Source organism: Vicia villosa, linkage group LG1 (assembly GCF_029867415.1).
Source record: "Vicia villosa cultivar HV-30 ecotype Madison, WI linkage group LG1, Vvil1.0, whole genome shotgun sequence".
Taxonomy (NCBI): Eukaryota; Viridiplantae; Streptophyta; class Magnoliopsida; order Fabales; family Fabaceae; genus Vicia; species Vicia villosa.
Window position 1 is genome coordinate 94966671 of NC_081180.1, and position 10624 is coordinate 94977294.

General features: G+C 32.2%; 2 protein-coding genes across 3 annotated transcripts; one reads left to right on the forward strand and one right to left on the reverse strand.

The window, feature by feature from the left end:
* Nucleotides 1-2526: 2526 nt before the first annotated feature.
* Nucleotides 2527-7391, forward strand: LOC131643596 (SPX domain-containing membrane protein At4g22990-like). Of its 2 annotated transcripts, none has more exons than XM_058913854.1 (11): nucleotides 2527-2661; nucleotides 3071-3127; nucleotides 3217-3337; nucleotides 3573-3890; nucleotides 3987-4091; nucleotides 4242-4693; nucleotides 4836-5146; nucleotides 5271-5446; nucleotides 6154-6344; nucleotides 6594-6727; nucleotides 6855-7391. In XM_058913854.1, the coding sequence occupies exons 2-11, from the start codon at nucleotides 3075-3077 to the stop codon at nucleotides 7091-7093; spliced, it is 2100 nt and encodes a 699-aa protein (XP_058769837.1). In that variant the 5' UTR covers nucleotides 2527-2661; nucleotides 3071-3074; the 3' UTR covers nucleotides 7094-7391. The 2 variants fall into 2 exon arrangements, with proteins under 2 accessions (XP_058769837.1, XP_058769838.1); XM_058913855.1 differs by having other exon boundaries at nucleotides 5274-5446.
* Nucleotides 7392-7476: 85 nt separating this feature from the next.
* LOC131643597 (ABC transporter G family member 4) lies at nucleotides 7477-10387 on the reverse strand. Its single transcript, XM_058913856.1, has one exon. The coding sequence runs from the start codon at nucleotides 10239-10241 to the stop codon at nucleotides 8406-8408; it is 1836 nt and encodes a 611-aa protein (XP_058769839.1). The 5' UTR covers nucleotides 10242-10387; the 3' UTR covers nucleotides 7477-8405.
* Nucleotides 10388-10624: the final 237 nt, after the last annotated feature.

Consider the following 10624-nt stretch of genomic DNA (forward strand, 5'->3'; position numbering starts at 1 on the left):
TTTTGTTTTTAGTCTTCACTGCAGATTAGCTACAAATTAGCTATAGATTATGGGCTTATATATGATGCTCATCTTAGCGACGGATTTTGCGACGAAATGTCTATTGCTATAAATAAAATTTATATAAAAAATATAAAATGGAGACCAAACGCCACGTGGCATCCATGTCAGCATTTAGCCACCAGGCACTGCCACATCAGCTCTGTTAACGGACATTTAGCCACCAGGCACTGCCACATCAGCTCTGTTAACGGACGTTAGCAGAAAGGATTAAAAGTGTGGATGAAAATTTTTAGAGGGACCTTTCTTTGAAGAAAATATTTAGAGAGATTATTAAGAAGATTATAAAGTCTCTCATTAGTTAGAGATAGAGCATTGAAAGAGTTTATATAGAGTGACACTCCTCACCTTACCAACTAGTTTTGTAAGGATGAGTTAGGTCAAATTCTAATATGGTATCAGAGCCTAACGATCAGACCATGGGCCGCCCACTGTTAATATTTACGCACCAAGCCCAAAAAAGAATGTTGGGTGTGAGGGGGTGTATTAGGAAGATCTTAAAGTCCCACATTGGTTGGAGATAGAACATTGAAAGAGTTTATATAGAGTGACACTCCTCATATTACCAATCGATTTTGTAAGGATGAATTAGGTCAAACTCTAATAGAGAATAAAAATGAAATCTAAAATATTGAGAGACCCAAAAATTCATTAACTCTTAAATATATTAAAAAAAATAAAATATATGGGGGTAAATGTCTATTATCCCAATATTTAAATATTAAGAATTGAAAGTAATAATTGGTCAAATTAATTTTTTATATTTTAGAATAGTAAAATAAAAATAAAATTTTATCAAATTTTAAATTTTTAAAGAAAGACATCAATAAAATTATTGTATTTTAAATTAAAAATAATTTCAAAATAAAATTATAGTCTTAAATCAATGAATCTTAAAAGCATAAAAGGTAGTATGTTCTTAAAGAAAGATATGGAGGGAATTAAACATGGTTCTCATTGATTTAGAAAGATATTAACGGAACCGTCAAATTACTGATCAAAATATTGAACATTAATGAGAACATGAAGTTATTGATTAAAATATTTAATTATTATTTTTTTTCACGGGTACCAGATATTTTTCTATATATTCAATAATTTTTTTCATGGGTACCAGACTTTTTTCTATACATTTAATTATTATTTTTTCTAAAATATTGAACATTAATGAGAACATGAAGTTATTGATTAAAATATTTAATTATTACTTTTTCACGGGTACCAGATATATTTCTATACATTCAATTATTTTTTTCACGGGTACCAGACATTTTTCTATACATTTAATTATTATTTTTTCACGGGTACCAGACATTTTTCTATACAATTAATTATTATTTTTATTACGGATATCAGATATTTTTCTATTAAAAAAATGTACAACAAAAGCAAATGCGCATCCCGTACGAGAACCCGTACGAATGCATGAGTTTGTTACTAGTATCTATTAAAAAAGAGTGCATGGTAAGTGTTAGCTAAGTTTTATCGATAAGTGTTTTGTTTAGGTTTGATCTTAGATTATGTATTAATATGAATAAGATGTTAATACTTATAAATAAATAATAAATATTTAATTAATATGATTTGATAATTATTATATTTTGACTTTATGTTGGTTGAATTTTCAAATTATTCATTTTTTATAATTTTCAATTATTATATATTCTTTAATTTTTATTTATATTAAACTTTTTTTATATTATTCATTTTCTTATCCGATGTTTTTTTTTCTTATATAAAAACAAAATAGATAAACCATATTTATATTACCTTTGACTAACACTCATTTAACATAATTGAGTTAATTTAAAAATTTAATTAAAATATTTTTAATATAAAAACAAAAATAGATAAATAATATTTATATTACCTTTGACTAATATTCACTTAACATAAATGAGTTAATTTTAAATTTTAATTAAAATATTTTTAATGTAAATACAAAATAGATAAATAATATTTTTATTACTTTTGCCTATTATTCATTTAACATAAATGAGTTTATTTAATATTTTAAATAAAATATTATTGATAAAAAACAAAAGTATATAAATAATCTTTATATTGCCTTTGACTAACATTCATTTAACATAAAAATATTATATTGCCTTTGAGTTATTTTTGATAAAAAAAAACAAAAGTATACAAATAATCTTTATATTGCCTTTGACTAACATTCATTTAACATAAAAATATTATATTCCTTTGACTAACATTCTAAAATATTATATTATATTGCATTGATAAAAAACAAAAGTATATAAAAATATTTAAAAAGAATATAAAATAATAATTGAAAATTATATTGCCTTTGAGTTAATTCTAAAATTTAATTTAAAATCTTAATTTAGTTTAAAATAAAGTTAAATTCAAATGTGTTTTAATATTATATTAAATAATATTATTTAACCTAAAAATTAATATATTCCAATTTCACGTGTGGAATGTGAGAAAGAATAGGACTCGTTCTGTTTTGTTTGTTACATAACCTAGACACTACAATCACACTTCTCGTTTCTCGCTCTCTGCATCTCTCTTCTTCTTCCAATCGATTCGCATCCATATCCATTCTCACTGTCTTTCTCTAACTAGTTCTTTTCGGTAACATTTCCTTTCTTTCTCATTGTATAATCCGCATGCTCTGATTCTTTATTTATTTCTTTGTTTCGTTGCTTCAATCAGATACATGCATGCAGCAACACTTATTATTACGCTATTTTCATCATTCAAGATTTAGATACATGTGTGTCGGTGTCGGTGCCAGACACCTGCACAGACACTTGTGATTCTGTTTAATTTATTCATTTTCAAATTATTATTGGTGTCGGGTCTTGATCGGTATCTTTGCTTCATAGATTACATTTAAAACATGGTTAATTTAATTCACATTCAAAATTATGATTAATTCAATTACAAAATTTATTACAGTTTCACAATTTTGAACGTGATCTACGCCTTGAATGTTTGCATTGTTAACTTTTTAACTTTGTTTTGTTTTACTATTGCATAGAAAAATGGTTGCTTTTGGGAAAAGATTGAAAGAAAGACAAGTTCAAGAATGGCAAGAGTATGTTCTTTCATCTCACTGTTTGGATTCATTTCATTTTGGGATTCATTTTTCTCCAAGCATGTTTATAATCTTGACTTTTGATTCAGATATTACATAAATTACAAACTAATGAAGAAACGAGTAAAGCATTACGCTCAACAAATCGAACAAGGAACACAAGATCGGCGGCATGTACTCAAGGATTTCTCGAGAATGCTAGATAATCAGGTTTACTCTCTTTCTTGGTTGCATAATTACCATTCACTATATCAATTTTTGGCCTTTTGAGTAAATTTTAATTTAACTGCTCAATTTAGATTTTGATAACCTCTGCGACATTTCTGAAAAAATATGTGTCCGTGTCACGGTCAGGGTCGTGTTTTTGGTGTCACTGGTGATAAGTGTATGTGATTCTTTATTTGTGTGTAACATTGGTTTCACTCACTTTTATGTTACAATTCAGATTGAGAAAACTGTCCTTTTCCTATTGGAACAACAAGGGCTCTTGGCAAGCAGAATAGCAAATCTTGGAGAGCAACAGGATGCTGCTCAACAAGCACAAGAACCTGAAATAAGAAAAATGTCTCAACTGCGAGAAGCTTATACAGCAGTTGGACAAGATCTATTAAAGCTTCTCTATTTCGTAGAGATAAATGCTGTTGGTTTGCGAAAGATCTTGAAGAAGTTTGACAAACGCTTTGGCTATAGATTTACTGATTATTATGTTAAAACTCGTGCAAATCATCCTTACTCTCAGCTGCAGCAAGTGTTCAAGCATGTGGTAATATATTTAGTGCAAATCATGTTTATTTGCATTTTTATTTCTGTTGTGTTTATATTTGGAATTAATATTGACTAACATGTCTGGATCTTGCAGGGGTTAGGAGCTGTTGTAGGAGCCTTATCTCGTAACCTTCATGATCTTCAAGATCGTCAAGGAAGCTACTTATCAATTTATGATCAGCCAACTCTTCCCCTTCAGGTTTATTTTACATACATTCTGTTGCATTGCATTGATTTTTTTTGGTCATGTTTTCTTCAATATTTTTAAACAAGCCTTAATAGCTAGCTAAGAAGAAGAAATTTAAAGTTTTCTGATATCCATCATGATTACTTGGTCTTAAATATGCAGGACCCTGTCATCGATTCGGTAAAAGCAGCTGTGGATAGGTTAACTCACTCAACCAATTTCCTTAACTTTTTGGGGCAACATGCACTCATTATGCAAGAAGAGCTGCCTGCACCTGCTGATGAGAATGTTGATGAGAGATACCATTTTACATCTCTTCTTCTAAACTTGGTTAACACATTTTTATATATGGTCAATACATATATCATTGTCCCTACAGCGGATGATTACTCAATGCACCTTGGGGCTGCACCAACAGTCTGTGGTATTGTGATTGGTGCAATGGCCGTTGCTCAGCTGTTTTCCTCGGTATATTTCAGTGCATGGTCAAATAAATCATACTTCAGGCCTCTTGTATTCAGTAGCATAGTTCTTTTTCTCGGGAATACCATGTATGCCTTAGCGTATGATTTTAATTCAATATGGATTCTCCTAATTGGCCGTCTTTGCTGTGGGTAACTAGTTTTCTACCTCTTACTTGCTTTCAATATTACTTGATGAGCATAGGTTTTCATATTGTATCTTACCATTTCACTTTAGATGATTATTATTACATTAAGACCTCATTTGGTTTATAAACTTGTATTATAATTGCAGATTTGGTTCTGCCAGAGCAGTAAACCGGCGCTATATCAGTGACTGCGTGCCTTTGAAAATCCGCATGCAAGCATCAGCAGGTTTTGTTAGTGCCAGCGCTCTTGGAATGGCCTGTGGTCCTGCATTAGCTGGCTTACTGCAGACGAATTTTAAGATTTACAATCTTACATTTAATCAAGATACTTTGCCAGGGTGGGTTATGACTATTGCTTGGCTTATGTATTCAATATGGTTGTGGATCTCTTTTGTGGAACCTTCTCGTGAATTTGATGAGGACCATACAACAGAGAAATCTGAGAAAACTAATGCTGGTACCTCTACTAATGACTTTTACTTTTTCTATTGTTATCTAGCAACATGTTAATCTGTATCAGGCCTCTAATTACATTGTTAATCATTATAGTAAATCATCTATGACACTTTTTCCCTTACTAGTAGATGGCGATGCACTTGAAAAGGGCCTACAGCAACCATTGCTGATTACTTCGGAAGATAAGGTAGATGACAATGCTGATCAGGATAATGATGATAGCGAGGAAGCTCCAGAGGAATCTCGTCGGCCAGCCGCTTCAATTGGTTCTGCATATAGACTCCTTACACCTTCTGTAAAGGTTTGTGAGCAACTCTAAATGTCATATTAGCAATCCACTATATGTTGAATTTCGTATCATTTCTGATAATGAAAACCAATTTTCTTTTTGTGTCAAAGTCAAACACAGTATGCTTCTGTATTACAAAAAAGACAATTTTAGATAGTTATGGAACTGCTATTTGTATTTTACTCTTGATAGTTTTCTTTCAATGTCAAATAGGTGAAAATTGAACTTATTTTATTTTTTTGCTTTTCCTTTACATGATTATCATTTGTTAACTGGTCGATCTCATGCCTTCTAACTGCAATAGGCTGTGTTAGTGATCAGTAATTCCAAGTCCATTTATAGTTGAGTTGAGATGTGTCATGCTTTCGAACCAATGGATGTAAATGATGCCTAAGATAAAACTAAGGAATCTGAAGCTTGATGTAGACTTTTAATTCCCAGATATACACCTTGTTCCACTAAGGTAATAGAATTAGAGGATGTATACCTATAGCTTTAGCTTAACTTCAAATACATCACCTTCACCTTCTTGGGCACAAGATAATTTACACATCATGTATCTCTGGAGATTATGGAGTTCCTTATCCATCTTATTAAGTATTATCATCGATAATTTTGTTGCGAGTTATTTATGTTCTAATTGTTTGATCTTGCAATTCACAAAGTTCCAATTGAAGGCAAGGTAAAATGGTTCTGACCAAGTTTTTTTACAACTTCAGGTTCAGCTATTAATATATTTCATGCTCAAATATGTAATGGAGATTTTACTAGCAGAATCTAGTGTCATCACAACATACTACTTTAAGTGGTCAACAGGCACAGTTGCCATTTTTCTTGCTGGCCTTGGTTTGACCGTTCTTCCTATAAATGTTATTGTTGGAAGCTATATAAGCAACCTGTTTGACGACAGGTAACATATAATAAAAACTCATTTCTCATTTGATTGCAACCTTAAAAGCATCTCTAGATTTTGTAGTAAGATGCACGATAGTAAATTTTGAACTTCAATAGACAAAGCAATAGAAATATCTAAGTGATTATGGTTTTCAATTTAGATTTCTTTTGCAAGATCAATTTAGAACTTATAAATTTGTTGAAAATTGATATATGATCCTTAAGAAGCTAAAGAGATAACAGCTTTCTATTGATCTATTTGCAGGCAAATTCTGTTGGCATCAGAAATCATGGTTTTAATTGGCATAGTCTCGGCCTTTCATGTAATCGTTCCATACTCTCAGCTACAGTATATCTGTTCAGGTCTTCTCATGTTTGTTTCTGCTGAAGTGCTTGAAGGTATGATTTTACTAGTAATTTTCTTTTCTATTTTCGGTAATGACCAAAATTGAATAAACCCTCAATTGAGCTCGGCGAGCCTCATTTTTATGATCTTTGACAATGTTTAATGCATTATATTATGCAGGCATCAACTTGTCACTGCTTTCACGAGTAATGTCATCGAGGCTTTCTCGAGGAACATATAATGGAGGTCTTCTATCTACAGAGGCTGGAACAATTGCAAGAGTGATTGCTGATGCAACTATTACCCTTGCCGGCTATTTGGGTGTGGGCAGATTACTAAATATCACCCTAGTTCCTTCTCTCTTCATTTGCATAATTTCCATCATTGCAACCTGCTATACCTACAACTCTTTATATTGATTTCTGTGACTTGCTGCAATGGAAAAAGAAGAATGAATTTTGACACAACATTGGTCTCACTCTTCACTTTGTGCCTTAAACCATGCAGTGTAGCAAAGTAGCAAAAGTAGTAGGCTGTTGAACTTACCTAAATTATGTAGGTTGTCCAAATGCACATTTTTAGGTGAATGGAATGGATTCTTGGTATTAAGATTATTTGTTTTGAATGTAATACTACTCTTAGGTAGGTGTAAAATAGTTGTAGGGAGAATGTTATGATTTGTAACTTAACTTTCTAATATTTATTGTAGACCTTCTTTTGAGGTACTAATAATTAGACTCTTTCAATTATTGCTTATATCACCACAATGAATTTATACAATAGATGAAACTCTCTTGAAGCACAATATGTTACGTAGCATCGAAAAAAGTGTATTTGTGTTAGCGTCTGTGTCCAAAACTGACACTGACACTTATGATTACATTTAATAATTTACTCATGTTTTTAAATTATTATCGGTACCGACATTTCAGTGTCGTGTTTTTGGGTGTCCTAGCTTCATCATTTTCATTCTATAAACTTTAGTACTATTTATTGGATGGGTGAAAATTTGAAAAGTAAGATACTATGACTCAAAGTGGCATGTTCATTTTATGCAATGCAGCACTCAACTTAAAAAAATGAGTAAGTTCACGGGATACCACAAATGAAGAACCCGTGAGCACCAACACTATAGCTCAGAGATAGCAGACAAAAAATGGATCAGCAGCAACAAGTTAGCCAAGTGACAAAAATCACTTTCATTATGAATGAAGAAGACAGCTGTGGATTCTTCTCTCACCTTTTCAACTAATGAGACCCGTGACCCCATCACAACAAAGTTAAACAAATAGAACAATTGAATAGGCCAAGATATATCTATGTGGATTTCCCTGTTATATATAATCGCTATAATAATGCATGTATATTATCTAAGATTCATTCATATATCATGAGATGTCGCAATCTTAAGTACTATTTATCCACTTGTGTATATATAGATATCAAGAAAATGAAATATCATATAACCATACCAAATCATTCAAAACAATATGTATCCAAATAAAAGAATTAATGAGGTTTAACATTACAACCAAAGTAGAGAAAAGAAACAGTCAACTTAATATCTTAGAAAAACAAACTTTCTTTGTTGCTGCATGAGTTTCACATTATTATACTTATATATACACTTTGCATAAACAAGATGAAATAATTAAACAAGTTGATACAAAATAAAGGATAATAATAGTTGAAGAAAATTCTTATATGCTTACCATTTTCACTTCTTTCCCTTCATGTTTTAGATCTTGAAATCTTTCTAAGCAAAACCAAGAAACAAAGGACACGATAAAAAACAAAGAATCCAATCAAAAAGTACACATTGGTCCATCTCTGTCTCTCATGGAGCCCTCTCTTCTGCAACACATCTCCACCAGTGATCATGCACTCATGATCATTCTCTTGAAACCATATCAAACACCTTGTAGCTAAGCAAGAATACTCGTTGATAAGAAGCGCATCGAGCGCGTATTTATACATAGAAAAGAAGTGCATGAATAGCCAATACTTAGGTAAACATTCCTTGGAGATGAAGTAACCAGAGAACAGAAAAAATGCTGCAAGTAGCACTGTCAAGAGTGAAGTTCCAGCAATGTAGTTTGGTGCTAGAGAACTCAAGAAAAGGACAAATGAGTTTGCCATAAGAACTATAACCCAAATGACTAGAACAAAATAAGCAAAAGAGAACCAAGAGCTACAAAGACCAACCAAGAAGTAAACTGGAATAGAGTAAATAACAGCAACTACTAGCAAATATGGCAAGAAAACAAGTGTGTTTGCTATAAGATAAGATGATAGCCTATAAACACCACTTGATGTTTCTCTTAACAAGATTGGTCTCTCGTTGATAAAGATTGGAAGTGTTTCTGTTGTGGAGGATAGTAAGAAGGTAAGAGTGAATGCAAATAGACCAGACCTTTTCACTATACCTTCTTTATCAAACCCAATGTTGATGTAAATTGTTCCTAAAATAAGACCAACCAGAAGTGCTTCTGCTGTGTTTGTCAAAAGAAGTTGTCTTGTTCTGTATATGATCTTCCAAAACCGTTTAAAAAGTGTACAAATCTCATGAATCCTTGAACTCTTGTACCTGAGATCTTTTCCTTTTCTCTTAGTTCTTCCAATATTGTCAGATACAGAAGAAACTATAGCAGATTTAGAATTTTCTGGTGATTCAGGTGGACTAGGTGGAGTAATCATTGGACTAAGACTAACCATATTCAATTGGTTCAATATTTCCATAGCATATTCCAATGCATTGAGCTGATGTGGAACAGTGAACCCTTTTGAATGCAAGAAAGATTGAAGTGAAGCTAAGCTTCCATGATGAACAACAGTCCCTTTTGAAAGAAGTAAGATTCTATCAATACAAGAGAGAATCTTGAAACTAGGTTGATGAATGGAAAGAACAATGGTTCTATTATACGAAACACAAGTTGATTTAAGGGTTTGCATGACTTTGAAAGCAGATGAACTATCAAGACCAGAAGTAGGTTCATCAAGTAACAAAACAGCAGGATCATGAAGAAGACTGAGTCCTATAGAGACCCTTCTTCGTTCACCACCAGACAAACCATGATTAAGCCTTGTGTTAGCCAAATGTGTTAGTCTAAGCTCATTCAAAAGAGATGAAACAATGGAAGCAATGTCAATTGTTTTAGGCTTAAGAAGAGAAGCGGAAAAGGCGAAAGTTTCAGCAACGGTTAACATAGGAAGACATGCATCATGTTGAGGAACATAAGCTGAGAGTTTTCTGAATGTTGAAGGGTTGGTAATAGGTGAAGAGTTGAGTGAAAGTGTTCCACTTAAGGGTAATCTTCTAGCTGAAAGAATGTCTAAAAGAGTTGATTTTCCTGCACCACTTGGACCAACAATGGCGAGAATCTCAGAAGGGTAAGCTGTGAGGGAAACATCTTTGAGGATGTAGGTTGGTGGAGTTGGTGTGCAGTTTTTGAAGATGAGAAATGGTGCAACGATGATGTTGTTTGTTTGTAGGTTTTTGGTGTAAGAGATTGAAGTTGCGGTTAGTTTGTATGTTTTTGGTGGAAGTGGTGATGGAAGATCTTCCATGGAGGATGTTGCTAAGGATTGAAAGAGAGAGAAGATGTTGGAGTGAAATTAAGGTTTTGGTTGGATGGAACAATATGTGTTTCCATGCGTTGGAGAGTATAACGTTGGTGGAAATGGAAGATAAAGAGGGACAAAATATAAGGAGTTAAAAAAATGAATTTGTTTTATATTATGATTTTTTTTTTCAAAAATTGGAATGAGACTGTAGTACTAGCAATCAGCATTTGTATGTTCTATCGTCCGTGAACCATTTGAATTTTTTATATTTAATTAACTATTTATGACTTTAAAATTCAACGCAAATTTGGGTTTGGAATTTTAAGTGGAGTAGATCTCGTATTTTTGAGTGTGTGCATATCTTGATATCTGATCTTCTTTTAGTA